The 13,891-nt window shown below is 46.2% G+C and overlaps 1 protein-coding gene across 1 annotated transcript in view; it reads right to left on the bottom strand.

Annotated features, from left to right (window-relative positions):
• DOCK5 (dedicator of cytokinesis 5) overlaps positions 1–13,891 on the bottom strand; it is a 78,361-nt gene that overhangs the window by 36,741 nt on the left and 27,729 nt on the right. The window contains exons 7-24 of the mRNA XM_058859080.1: positions 13,140–13,275; positions 12,843–13,000; positions 12,133–12,214; positions 11,311–11,440; positions 10,429–10,501; positions 8,880–9,022; positions 8,195–8,320; positions 7,534–7,658; positions 7,339–7,437; positions 6,525–6,597; positions 5,605–5,708; positions 5,146–5,338; positions 4,285–4,382; positions 3,217–3,306; positions 2,769–2,869; positions 1,858–1,992; positions 1,066–1,177; positions 715–785 (exon numbers count right to left, since the gene is read on the bottom strand). Coding sequence (XP_058715063.1) covers positions 715–785; positions 1,066–1,177; positions 1,858–1,992; positions 2,769–2,869; positions 3,217–3,306; positions 4,285–4,382; positions 5,146–5,338; positions 5,605–5,708; positions 6,525–6,597; positions 7,339–7,437; positions 7,534–7,658; positions 8,195–8,320; positions 8,880–9,022; positions 10,429–10,501; positions 11,311–11,440; positions 12,133–12,214; positions 12,843–13,000; positions 13,140–13,275 — 2,049 coding nt within the window. The remainder of the gene's footprint in view (positions 1–714; positions 786–1,065; positions 1,178–1,857; positions 1,993–2,768; positions 2,870–3,216; positions 3,307–4,284; positions 4,383–5,145; positions 5,339–5,604; positions 5,709–6,524; positions 6,598–7,338; positions 7,438–7,533; positions 7,659–8,194; positions 8,321–8,879; positions 9,023–10,428; positions 10,502–11,310; positions 11,441–12,132; positions 12,215–12,842; positions 13,001–13,139; positions 13,276–13,891) is intronic.

Raw genomic sequence — 13,891 nt, 5'->3', positions numbered from 1 at the left:
TGAAAACTCAGCTTCTGAGCTTGCTGCCATGGTTTTCTAAGGACTTTCCCAGGACAGTAACTATAAACATAGATATGTGGACATTCTTTCTGTTCCACGTCTTGTGATGGACATCTCTCATGGCCAGTGCTGTGAGAAAGTGTTATCCTGACCATCCAATCCCTGGCTGTGGTCAGGAGCCTATAAATCCTGGGAGGAAAAATAAACTTTCTCTTTCTCTCATGGCCAGTGCTGTGAGAAAGTGTTATCCTGACCATCCAATCCCTGGCTGTGGTCAGGAGCCTATAAATCCTGGGAGGAAAAATAAACTTTCTCTTTCTCTCACCACACCTCGACCTGTGTCCATGTGATCTGTTCATCTTCAGCGGTAACACTCAGATTATGCTTTTCAGTAAAATCTCAGGGTGCCTGTAAGGATCTCAGAGTCCTAAAATGGTTTGGATAGGAAGGGAGCATAAAATCACCCAGCTCCACCATGGACAGGGACACTTCCCACTATCCCAGGTCACCTGTCTCACCTGGCCTCAGACACTCCCAGAATGAAAAACTGGGATGCACAGAATGCTCTGAACTCCACTGACTTCCTTTCAAGCTCTACAAGTACTTCCTCGAGTCCATGCACCATTAACAAGAGTGGCTTTTTTTTAGCCAAGTTTCCAAAATTCTCCCCACCAGATGAGCTGGATTTAGAGGACAAACAAACGTAACAGTTACCTGAGCTCAACGGGGTCAAATACCAATTTGACATCATTGATGATGCTCGGCAAATACTTCAAAGCTGCCCCCTGAAAGAAGAAAGAAACTAAGGACATGAAATGCATGTGGAAAACAGCGTTTTTGTCAAAAGCAAATATGGGGACAACTGCAGAGAACTGGTTTAAAATCAAATTTATGCATCTGCAGAGCCTCCAGCCACCCCAGATATGCAGTGCAGAGTGGGAAAGGTGGAGGAGGAAGAGGGACTAATGGGTAATTCTCTCATTCTTTTTTCTGGCCCAGCCCCTTCCCAACTGCACCGGTTGATCTAATTAAAGATTTTTACTTTTCCCTGGAAATCCTGCTCACCTTGATCTTGACAGCCTCCTCCAGGGGCCGGTCCATGAGGATGTTGAAGGAGAGGAACAGCTGGCGAATTGCATCATTGAATTCATTCCCATCCTCACTTTTCCCATAAACACTGCAAAGAACAGGGCCAGTTACACACAGAAATCCAGCAGCTGAAACAGGATTTCACCCTGTGGAACAACATCTTAATGGCATCTCCTTCTACAAAGACATGGGGGTAAAAATGGAATTGGAGATTTTGCAGTCATTTCCTGCTGGAATCTGTTGTAGGGGGGAAATTGCATTTTTTAGGCTGCCACTGCAGCAAATTCTGCTTGAGTTCCTAGCATTAAACAGGAAAATAATCCAGAATGGCCATGAATAAAAGGTTTCAAACCCTCACTGTGAATCTCTGGAAAGATGTTTTGAAACTGCAATTAAACCACTGTCATTGATTTTACCCCAACTGGAGAATAATTTAAGTGTCTGTGTACTTGTTTCTTACAGTTTCTGAAAACGAGGAGGAAATTCCATTATATACTTCATAAAAACGAATATTTGGTTCCTTTTCAGCTCTACCATAAGCTGCTTGCTGCATGCTAGGGGCGACTAAAAGGTTTTTCTCCTTTCTAATCTGGTATTTTAATTTTTGCTCAACTTATTTGTTCCAGTCACAGACAAAGGGCAGAAAGATCCTCTTAATCAGTCAGTGATAGAGGATTTGGTGAAGAATATCCCCTTTAGTGATATTTACTTGAAGCAACTCCAGTGGGTTTCCCAGAGGAGGCCCAGGGAGGGAAGGGCTGAACCCACCTCAGGTACAATACCCGCGACTGCACGATGAATCTGAACAGGTATTTCAGGGCTTTCAGGGCTGCAAAGAGCAGCTCTGTCTTGCTGGAGTCCTCAGCATTCCCCACGTAGCAGTTCAGGACTTTGGTGAGTTTCCTTCGGAGATAAAACCAAGAGGGGAACTGATACAGGCAGGGCTCAGTTCAGAGAGGAACTGCAGCCCCATAAACACCAGAGCTCCTCCTCGCAGCCCATTTCTTCCTGAAATCATGGGCTGAAAGACTACAGATTCTACCCTCTCACTTTGCTTTTCTTCTGCCCTACAAGGAGTTGTCCAGGAAGCTGCAAAAGCCATTCCCAGGGGAAGGGGCTGAGGCCTTCTCCCCATGTGAGAATTGCCAGGTGCGGAGCAGGAGGACACAAGAAAATAGTGTGGAAGCATTGATTGCATGGCAAGGAAGGGAAGGAGGTGTTCCAGGAGAAGGGGACTTCAAATTATGTTTCCTTTAGGGTGACAGGCAGGAATTCATGAGGATCAGTAAAAACTGAGGGGAGATTTTTAGAGAGGAAAAGCAGTTTGGTTTCTGGGTTTGACTTTTCACTTCTGTTACCACAAGGGTGATGACCTCTGCCTGAGGGGTGCTTGATCAAGGGGCTGGAAAGATGGAAACCCATGATAGAAGTGTCTTTTCTGTCTGCTTTGACAGAAAAAAAATCTCACACCAGGATGTTTTACAGAGCAAAAAGAGCAATAAGAAGGATTCTTTCTCTCCTGAACACAGAGAAAGGATGGAACTCTGCTCTCAGCTGCCTTTGTCACATTCACATCATCAAAAATTACCTCATCAAATACATCAGCAAGAGCTGATCTCATCCCCAAAGCCCTCAGTGACACTGCTGGGTGACACCTGAGCTTTGGGATCAATACTCACACATAGGCTAGGGTTGCACTGAAGTGTTTGTAAATGTAAGTCTCAAGCACGGTGTTGAAATGCTGGAACTTGATGTCTCCAATCAGAGAAATAATAAATACCTGCCAAAAATCCAGAAGGAGACAGATGCACAGAGCTGCACAGTAACTCAAATAGAACAGTCTCTAATTCCATTTATTTTGCTGGGTTATCATTTCTGTTTTACCAACAGCATTAATGCTACAGAGAGTGTTATTCATGTTCTAACAGTCACTAAACACTGTGTGTGTGCAATTTATTATTCTTTTCACTGTGGCTACTAAAAACCTGATGTGTATTTCAGTCCTGGCTCCTGAAAAAGCCGTAAGAAGTGTTTAAATATCATTTATTTCTAGAGTAAAATACCAATTGCTCATTGCAATCACCAGGAACGGACTGGGAACGTGGCTGAAAACAAAGATTCACTCACCAGGGCATCAAACACCAGGAAATCATAGGTTTCATTTTCTGACATTTCCATCATGATGTTGAAAAGAGCATCAAGGGTGTCTGGCAAAAACTAGAGGGGAAAAAGAACAGTGAAAGGGTGGGGAAAGGTAGCTACTGCTGGCATCCTGCACAGGAGCATGAGCTGGATTTTTCTTCCCCTTCCAGCCCAGCTGAACTGTAAAACTTGTCCAGGAGAAAGGGATCCCAGCCCTGTGTTCCTGCACAGGATTGTCAGGATCGGCTCTGTAGTAAAGATGATCTTTTCTCCTCAGCTCTGAACAGCCCCACTTTGCTGTTTTATTGCCTTTTCAGCCCACAGGATAAAAATGCTGACCTTTCCAAAGCAGCCTGGCCCTGTCCCAAGGCAGGACACTGCACTCAGCCTGTCTGCAGTGACACAGCACCAACTTCACCTTCAGCTGCTCCAGAAGAAAATAGCCTTGCACAATCCCAGCACAGTCACTCTTGGGACCCCTCTCTGCAGGTAAGATTTCATCCCAAATCCTTCAGCAGACCGTCTTCTGCAGGAATGCCCCCATTTCTGGCCCCCTCCCCGCAGTATTCTGTGAGATCTCTGGGCTGTCTCTGCTCCCAGATTCAGAGCTAGTCTCTCCTCATTCACAAAGGAGTTGAAAATTAAAAGTTAGGCTTTGGATGTATTTCTTATTTCATAAGGATAAAGGGGAAAATAAAGTCACCACCCTCTCCTTGATCCCTGTAATATTTAACTTCTGTAATTCTGGTGAATTCCACTAATGAGAGGTGGAACAGAAGTTCCCAGAGCAGCTGGGGCTGCCCCATCCCTGGAAATGTCCACGGCCAGACTGGAGCAAGCTGGGACAGTGTAAGGTGTCCCTGCCCTTGGCAGGGGGTGGAAAAAGCAGATTTTAAGGTCCCTTTGAAGCCAAACCATTCCATGATTTGACGATTCTCCCACTGCTCAGCACCCAGACCTGCCCTCCCAACCCAGCCAGACAGTTTTTGGGTCCAACACCAGCCTGACACACAAGAGTCTGTGCACCAAGGAGCCTCAGATCCCTGGGAATACCTTCACGATTTCTCCTCCTTCCACCTCCATCAGCTTCCTGAGGTTGTGGGCAATGTTGTGGGAGTTGGAGCGCCAGTTCAGCAAACCCAGCAGGTCAACTGCAAGGACACAAAGCAGCAATTACAGCTCACAGCTGCCTGCAAGGCTGCAGAGCAGCCCCCAGCAAGGCTGGGGGTTATTTTTAGAGTCAGTACACAAGGAAAAGTCACCCTCAGGTACAGAACGTTACCTTGAGGTGTTTCTTTTGTCTTGGCATGAGAGAAAAGCTCTGCTATAAATGGAAACCTGGCTGCCATCCGACAGCACATTTGGAGACCATTTTGCAGGAGATTTTATGGACTCAAGAGTAGGTATGCCAAGCCAGGAATTTTATTAGAGTGCATGACTTAGCCCAGGAGCCTTCCAGAGCTACTGGAAGTCTCCCATCATTTACCAGCACAGGCTGGGCTTCTGCACATGTGTCTCCTCATCGTGACCCCTTCGGCAGCACAGCAGAGTTACTGCACATTGTCTGTCACCTTGGAGAGCTCAGTCCTAACTGCTGCTCTCTTAACAGGCAGAGGAAAGGAGGCAATCAACCTTAAATATTTAAAATTGTGACAAAACACAGACACTGTCACTGATAGGTGACATTTCCACGCGTGCCAGCAAACTTTTTGGGTTTAACGTTGGCAGTCTGGATCAAATATTTGCATGAAAGGCTTGCACAGACATTCTGGGAGCTTGTTCTGGCAGCTTGACAGGACAGGGCTGCCACTGACATGGGAGCAGCTAAATGAAACCTGAAGCTCTCTGCCCACACACAAAAACCTGCCTGAAGAAAATGCCCTGTGTGTTTCAGAGTCCCAGAACCAGCCCTACCATTCTGGGTGAGTTTGGTGGAGCAGATGACGGTGGCAATCTGGAAGCTGTCCTTGGTGCTGTCCTTGGTGGGAGTGAAGTTGGCCAGAGGGTGCAGGTTTTTTCCTGAGGGAGCCTCCCTCTCCTCCATTTCTGTTTTGGTGCAAGGAAGGGTCAAATAACTCCTGGCATCTTCCATTTTCTTGTTGTCACCCTGTTGGATGGACACGGCAGAGAGAAGGGTCACACAGTGACAGCCAGAATGGGTTTGAAACACTTTTTCATCTCTTTCATTGTTTGAGTTTCTGATTTCAGGGATAAGCTGTCCATACAACAAATGATCTGAGCTATATGCAAAGCCACGGAGTTTAGGAGGATTCCCCCCCTCCCCATTCTGCAGCTTTCTACTGCTTGGAAAATCAGCCAGGGGAGAGTTTTGATGAGTTAAATATGAGACAAGGCTGGAAATGCCCAGGTTACCTTGTAAATGATCAAATTGTGTTTGCCATCCTGCAGCGTCGTTCCATCTGCATTCATCAGCTTCACAAAGCCCATGCCAAAAGCTCTCTCAGACCTATCCCTGGCTGCAAACAGGAGAAATCTTCATCAGCAATTGTCTTATTCGTGTCCACACAATCCAAAATGCAGCCCTCTAACCCCATCAGCAGATTTATTTAACTGGTAACTTCATTATATTTAACAGGTAACTGCAGCTGCACAAACACATCCTCCTGGAGCATCTCCCACACACAATTTTAGTGTTTTTTGTGCTGATACACTGAGAGATTAATGGTTGGACTCCTTAATCTTCCAGGTCTTTTCTAACCTTAAAAATTCCACAATCCTCTGATACTGAATTCTACAGATATTTTTGGTTGGGAGTTTGGTTTGTGAGCTGTGGATGTGGAAGGATGTCACTGCCTTCAGAACCAGATGCCTTTGAGAGCCTTTCAGTGGCTGAGCCTCACATTATTGATCTCATTTCAGGGCTCTGAAGTGATTTGATGGATCTTCTGGCTCCAACCCTCTCATTAGCCTTTCATTAGCCTAAATAAAAATCCTCCTATAGGAAGATCAAGAGAAGCCCATCAGGCCTTGTAGTGAATTTTGTGAAATAAATTGAAAGCAACACCCTACACTGAGAAACCAAAGCAATAACAAACATTGATAATTTCCTTTTGGGGGAGGATAAAATGTGGATCCTTATCAAATTTCAGTTTCAGGACAAAACCTGCAACAAACTTTGGGTGCAAAAAATTTGAATGATTTTTGGGTTTTTTGCTTTCCACAAAACTGGGAATAAGTAAACCAAGCAATAAGTGAAAAAGCAGAAATGTAGGTTCTGCACTCAGTGGGAGGAGCACAGCAATCCTGCAGGGGAGTCCCTTCCTGGTACTCACACTCCTGGGACGAGCGGTGACGGAAGGTGAACCTCAGGTGGCAGCGACTGACTTCTTCTATGGCAATGGCCACCTGCCAGGGAGAAGAGGATGGAAATGGCATTTCCCGTGTCCCCAGGTGTTGGAGTCTGAGATACAGACTGTGTGCCCTTGCTTTTAATATTTAGTTCCAGGATTCAAAGAAACACTGAATTTCATATAATATGAAATTCATGTGCATGTTTTCATGGTGATACATGAAAACAAATGTTAAAGTTAGATAGGAAATGTGTAAATGTGTAGATTAGAAAGTTTCTTAAATCACTGGGTGAAAAAGTAGTTTAGAGAACAGGAGACAAGATGGAGGATTTAGGGTGTTGTCTCTTGTCCTTATTCTTTCTTCTTCATGTTCTTCTCCTGGGGGTTTTTGGGTAGTAGTAGGTGATTGGGTAGAAAATGTCACAGTGCAGCACACAGGTGTTGGGTCATTGGGTCACTAAGAGAAATAGCTTAGCTGGCATCTGTTAATTGGGTAAATGGACATATAAAAAACCTTGAAGAAGATCTTTGTTAGCCATTTTACCCCTTCTCTATCTTAGTGCACAGAGCTCCTTGTACCTTGTAATGCTGATAAGAAAAAATAAACAACTGAGACCGAACGAGAGAAAAACGCCTCCCTCTCATCAATCTTCAGTTCAAAGGGAAAAAGAACCCAAATCTAAAAGTCCCTAAACAGACACCCAGGCATTCCCCAGCACATCCTGGAGCTGAGGAGCTGCTGGTTTTACACCAGCAATGGTTTGTGCCCAGAGGAAGAACACAGACAGAGCCATACCTTGACAGTTTCATACCAGCAGGGCTGCTTGACCTGGTAATAAACCACAGACTTGTACTCCGAGACTCCCTCGTAGCCAGCCCCGGGGTGGATGGCTTTCTTTGGACAAAAAACACAAGGCACAGGTGGGGGAGAAAGGTAAATCTGGAGTGTTTGGGGTGGTAAATCTCCAGAGGGTGCCAGAGGCCGTCCTACCTCCTGCAGGTTGCCATCCTCGTCATGCACGGACATGGTGACCTCAACGTTCTTGGGGGTTTTCTTCTTGCCTTTGTCAAACTCGCCCTGGATCAGGGTGACGTAGATGTCATTCCGGACGTCACCTGCAATTCCCAGTGTTTAATGAGCTGCTTTCTCGTTCCCAGCTTAACAGTTAATGCCCCTGGGTACCACATTATCCTTGTTTTCCTTTCAGCCTTTAATTAACAACACCCACCATTGCACTGTTTTCATCTCCATCTCAAATGACACAAAATCTTCTAAAATGAACCATTTTTCTTTCTACAAACCTCTGTCTGTATGTTTTCTTTTGTTTCTTTTTTATTTAACAAGCTCTCTAGGGTTAAATCCACTCTGAATGGGTGGGTCAAAGCCCTACAAAACTAAAATTCCTCTGACTAAAGAGACATTTTCTCCATAAACCATCATTTTGCCATAAGAAAGGAAACTCATGTTTTCAACTGCTTGTGACAAAAAATAAATATAATAAAATAACCTGGAAATTTGAAGAAAAATAAAAAGTTTTCAGATAAATTTAAAAAAAAAAAAAAATTAAAATAAATAAATCTTTTTGGGAGAGAAATTCTAGAGTTTAAGCAGCTCTTTTACTCCATGGAATGTGGAGGCACATGGAACCTACCAGGAAGGATGATCTCAGGGAACCCCATTTTTCGAGCCACTGCAGTGGATCTGTCTATAAGGTGGGAAAAATCCTTCTGAACCTGAGCCAGATCCCCAGGGAGCAGCTTCAGGGAGACCCAGAGACCTAAGAAAAGGGAGATGACACTTGTTCACTGAAAACAAAAAGGTACAAACCTGTGAAATTTAAGCCTGTCCTTCCAAAAAATCTGTGCTTTCATGAAACCTCCATGTCCCCATCTGGTTCTCTCTTGCCCAGCTCTCCATGTCCCTGAATCTGAGTAAGGCTTTGCTGGGCAAGATTTTCTGAAGTAAACCCCGAACTTTCAGAGATGAATCTCGAGTGTCTTTGAGCCAAGGAAGGCCAGAAAAATCCAAAATAATGTGATTTAACGCCAAAGCCATTTGGGACACACAGCCACAACCACTTACAAATATTTCACATCCATAAAACACTTTTATTTTAAAGTGGCCTTAAACACATGACTAGCAAGTGAGGAGCTGCTCTCATGCAAATTTTGTCTGGTTTCACTTAGATTTTAGCTCTGTGTGTGATGGAGGGACAAAGTGACAACGCACTGGGCTCGGGGAAGGGATTAAACTCCACCAAACCTCGATCTGGAGACTTTCAGCAGCCATTTATTCCCCTGGGAACTCCCCCAGCCCAGGGTCCCCCCAGGCTGCACCTTGGCCTTTGTGGTTGACCTCCTTGGCAGCGATGACTTTGTTGAAGACAGAGGTGAGTGGCTCGTTCTCGCCGATGCCATGGGAGGTGATCAGGGGGGACATGATGAGCTGCCGCTGCCTGATGTAGGTTTCCATGGCAATCCTGGGCAGGGGGCCCAAAAAAAACGGGGTCAGGGACTGGGACAGACACCAAGCACATACGAGGAGAGGGCTGGCTGTTTTCCAAATACATGTGGGGTTTTTTTCAAGGATTCCAAGGGGATTTTCGTTCCTTCACCTGCACAAAATCCTTCTAAACCTTCCCATTAGAAGATGCATCAGTTTATCCCTCAGGCCTAAGGTAAGGAACACTGACCTCAGGATTTAAACCCTGACTTCAACTTTGCCTCAGAGTTGCCCCTATGCAGATTAACTATTGGTAAACTACTATAAATTAATATAAATTAATGTCTGCTGTGACAACCCCTAAGTGATGAACCCATCCCTAGTCACAAACAAGACTGTTGAGGTCTGGACCTCGACCCTGACTTCACTCCTGTACCCACAGCCTCAATAATGAAGGAGAAATGAGGTCTCCACAGGTTGCCCAGCCTGGTGTCCAGCTGGGGGTCGGAACTCAGCCCCATTAGAGCAGAATTAAAATGGGAAAAAAACCCAAACCAACAAAACAAAAACCAAATCAAACAAGCAAGTAAAAAAAAAAAAAAACTCCCAAAAAAACCCACCCCAACCAAAACAATTAAAAAACGAACAAACAGAACAAAAACCCCTAAACAAACAAATAAATAACCAATTAAAAAAAAAAAAAAAAAGTAGCAGACTAACATTATTCTGCAAAGGCAAAGCCATCCTTCCAGGACCTGAAAGGGAAGGGGAACAAACCCAAATGTCCCCTGAAAATACCCTGTAACAACAAAAGGCTGCAGCCAATGATTTGCTGTATTTAGGGCTGTAACAACAAGGCTGGTTCTACACAAACAAGCTCAGTTTTCGTTACTCTAACGTGCCAAAAAAAGTGAGCAAGCAGAGCAGGCAGAACAAACACACAAGTCTAACTCTCAGAGCAGAAATGCAGATCTCATCGGGGCTGGAATTTCTTCCCCGGGAAGAGGGAGGAATCCCTTCCCTAGGACTGACCCAGACAAGGCAATGTGGGAAGGGAGGGGCAGCAGTGACAAAAAGCTGTGTCTCTGCTCAGTCTCGCTGAAAATCCTGCCTTGCAACCCCACAAAAATTTTGCAAGTCACATCCCCCCAGGCCCCAGGACATTATTTTGCTCTGTGCTCCTCTTCCTCACCCCGAAGGTACCCAGAAATTCCAGCTGCACTGCCAAAGTCCCCAGGCAATCGAGTCTGTCACAGAGCCATGAGAACGGCACAAAGGCTCCTGGGGGTGACAGAAAGCTCTCCCTGCAAAGAGCTGACTGCTGCTATCAGCTGATCTATTTGTAGAGCCCCTGGGGCTCTGCCAGGCGCCCAGACAGATCTGTCCTTCCCAAAGGAAGGGCTTGAGCCAGAGGTGGGGTGAGCTCTGGAGCACGGTACTCACTGCTGGAAGGGGATAAAATGCTGCTTCTCCTCGTCGTCCACCTTCCCGTGGATGATGTCAGTGATGTCCATCACTGCAATGACACCAGAGCATTCATTCAGATCTGCCAAGAACCCAGAAAGAGCTTTCCCCTCTCAGAATGGAAACAACAAGGGGTTATTTTGGGCCAGTGTCGCTCAGAACAAGAGCTCTGAGTGATCTGGGACAGGAAGGAGCTCATGGCAGGGATGGAACTGGATGGGATTTAATTTTATTTCCAACCCCCAAAAGATCTGGGATGCTGTGACAGCAATGGGGGGCATCACTCTCATTTTAACTTTTTTAAAAGCACATTTACATTGATGTGCAGATCAGCCCACAGCAGTGAGTGTGAATATACTGAATACACTCTGACAAAATACACCCTCCAAGAAAACCCAGGTGGGACTGAGGCACTTCAAGGCAAGGAAATTCCACTTATATCCAAATGCTGCTTCTTTGGAAATCGATTCCCACCAAGGCTTTCAAGCAAGTCCCTTCACAAGAAACCCCAGGAATAAAATAAAAATTGGGAGTCTGGTTCACTAAGGTTCCTTTAAAATCTCCCATTAGTCCTGAGGAGCAAATCCCACTCTGATAAGGCCCTGATGAGCCTGCTGCAGCTGTGGCAGCCTGTTAAAATGTTAACAAACCTGTAAGTTTAACAGGTTAAAAGAGGTTAAAAGCCAGCAGCGAGCACTTGCTCTCCAGCCAGAACCTTCACGAGAGATCTCAGAAGGGACAATCTGCCCTGGAGCAGAGATGCTGGCTCTGGGACATTTCCCAGCACATTTCCCAGCTCCCAGACCCGTATCCCAGTCCCCCAGGGGTTTTCACGGGTGTCCCCAGGGAGGCAGTCCCCACCTGCCACGCCGAAAGGCCTGCGGAGCCCGCAGGTGTGCTTCTTGCCATCCTTCAGCTCCATGCGCCCCACGCGCACGATCTGGCACACCAGGCTGATCCGGGGCCGGATCAAGTCAGAACTGCTCAAGTCCTGAAAAATAAAGAGTTAAAATTGAGTTCCATCAATGTCCTTTGTGAGTAGAGAAAAAGGGAAAGGGAAAGGGGAAAGGGGAAAGGGGAAAGGGAAGGGGAAGGGGAAGGGGAAGGGGAAGGGGAAGGGGAAAGGGAAAGGGAAAGGGAAAGGGAAAGGGAAAGGGAAAGGGAAAGGGAAAGGGAAAGGGAAAGGGAAAGGGAAAGGGAAAGGGAAAGGGAAAGGGAAAGGGAAAGGGAAAGGGAAAGGGAAAGGGAAAGGGAAAGGGAAAGGGGAAGGGGAAGGGGAAGGGGAAGGGGAAGGGGAAGGGGAAGGGGAAGGGGAAAGGGGAAAGGGGAAAGGGGAAGGGAAAGGGTTTTGTTGGGCTATACACAGGTAAAAATTGTGGCCTTCTGGATCTGCAGGGAGACCACGAGGGAGATGGAGACATTTATAGTGAAAGGACACAGAGAATGGCTTCCCACTGCAAGAGGGCAGGGATAGATGGGGATACTGGGGAGAAATCCTTCCCTGTGAGGGTGGTGAGGGGCTGGGATGGAATTCCCAGAGGAGCTGTGGCTGCCCCTGGATCCTGGGCAGTGCCCAAGGCCAGGCTGGAGCATCCTGGGACAGCAGGAGGTGGCCCTGCCATGGCAGGGGTGGCACTGGCTGGGATTCAGCTCCCAGCCCAATCTGGGATTCTCTGAACTTACAGTAAACACTGCTTGGAGGTTGTTCAGTTTCTCAATTTCTTTTGGCATCCCATTGCTACCCCAACGGACCAGGTAATTTTCGCTGCAAAGAAAGGGAGAAAAAGTCAATTTTAACAAATCAACACCTGACGCCTCCATTTTCTGGCAAAAGCACAAAAGCATTCTGATCTTTGAGGAAATTTTGACCCATCTTTTATCCCAAAATGCCTCTGAAGTGACTCACTTACTGGAGGCAGGATGGGGTGAGCCCTGGCAGCTGCTCCCCTGGCCAATTCCCACTGCATAGCCACACCTGATAACTGCAGTGCTGGACACAGAGTGTTCCTGATTAAGCTCCTCATATCCTCCCCACCTCTTCAGATGTGAACTGGCACTGACTGGATAGAAAACACCATTTAAATCCCTGATTTATTGAAAAACAATTAATAAAAATGCTTAATCAAGGCTTGCAGCCACAGCAGGGAAAATTAAGATACAAAAAGACAATGTGGGATCAAAGAAATACCCAGCTTTAGGAAGGACACTGCCTGGACTTCCTATCTCTCTGAAATTCATTCCAAAGTTTTTAGAATTCATTTTCCCCCACTGGGGCAGCAACCAACAACAGAACTGGAAAACTTCTGCTGGATCTCCCTTTCTAACATGCTGGCATCTTCAGAATGAACACTTTGATGACTAAATTGCTTAAGAATCTCCAAAAAAGCACCCACCTGATGAATTTGGAGAGGTCAGGGTCGTAGAGGCTCATCAGCAGCTCTGCATCTTCCCCAATGTTGCAGACAAAGTTCTTGAAGTTCACATAGAGGCTGTAAGTGTGCGTGGAGTTGAATATTGGCTGCCCCCGGAGGTCCAAACTCTGCTGCAGGGACTGTAAAGAATTTCACATTTTCCATTAAATTTTATATTTCCTCTACAAACACAGGAGAATTTAGTTCTGCTGCCAAGGGAGCACAGCCTTAAGGGGAATATAAAAAACACAGTGACTGAAGAGGGAAAACCAGAGGTACCTTCTCCTCCTGGATCCTCTCATCAATCCTCTTGGATGCAGTTTCATGGGCCTTGAAGAGGGAGATTGTGCTGGTCTCATCTGGGTCCAGGATGTTCCCGTTGTCATCTCGGACTACCAGGTCCAGACCCAGGATCCTGGACAGCCCCAGGAGACAAAAAAAATGCCAGAATGTGGGAGCAGCAAAGATCAAATCACTGCCTGTGATCAACATCCCACTCCTTGGAATAACCTCACTCACTGCTGGTTTTCCTGCCTTAAAAAACCTTCTCTCCCATTTTCCCATTCAAGGGAGAAGGAATTAGTCAGGTAACTCAATCCTAGGCTGACATCTCCCTTATTCCTGCCTAAATGGCTTTCCTTCAAAGGTGGATGAATATCTACCAAGCTCATGGATTGCAGCTGATTGTTATTCTCTCCCACAGGCTCCTTAATTCACTTACTGGACCTCAATCGCAGCTGACATGCAGAAAAATGAGTCCTGGAGACTGCAAACCACTGAGGGCTGGAGTGTCTGTGGAATCCTGCCCTCAGCTGCTGATAAAGCAGAGCATTTCCCCACCAGCATCCAAATCCAGGCACAAGCTCTGCTCCAACAGAAAGGCTGCCCAGTGCCAGGATTTGTGCAGAATGAAGAGAGAATTCCTGCCAAGGCACAGAGATCTGTGCCACACTGAGAACCAACACACCAGGTGGCCATGTTGTCATGGGGACTCAAAGCTGCCATTTCACCCCTTCCAAGGAAAAATTTAA

The sequence above is a fragment of the Poecile atricapillus genome, chromosome 29 (assembly GCF_030490865.1).
Source record: "Poecile atricapillus isolate bPoeAtr1 chromosome 29, bPoeAtr1.hap1, whole genome shotgun sequence".
Classification (NCBI taxonomy): domain Eukaryota; kingdom Metazoa; phylum Chordata; class Aves; order Passeriformes; family Paridae; genus Poecile; species Poecile atricapillus.
This window is presented reverse-complemented; position numbering and strand designations above follow the sequence as displayed.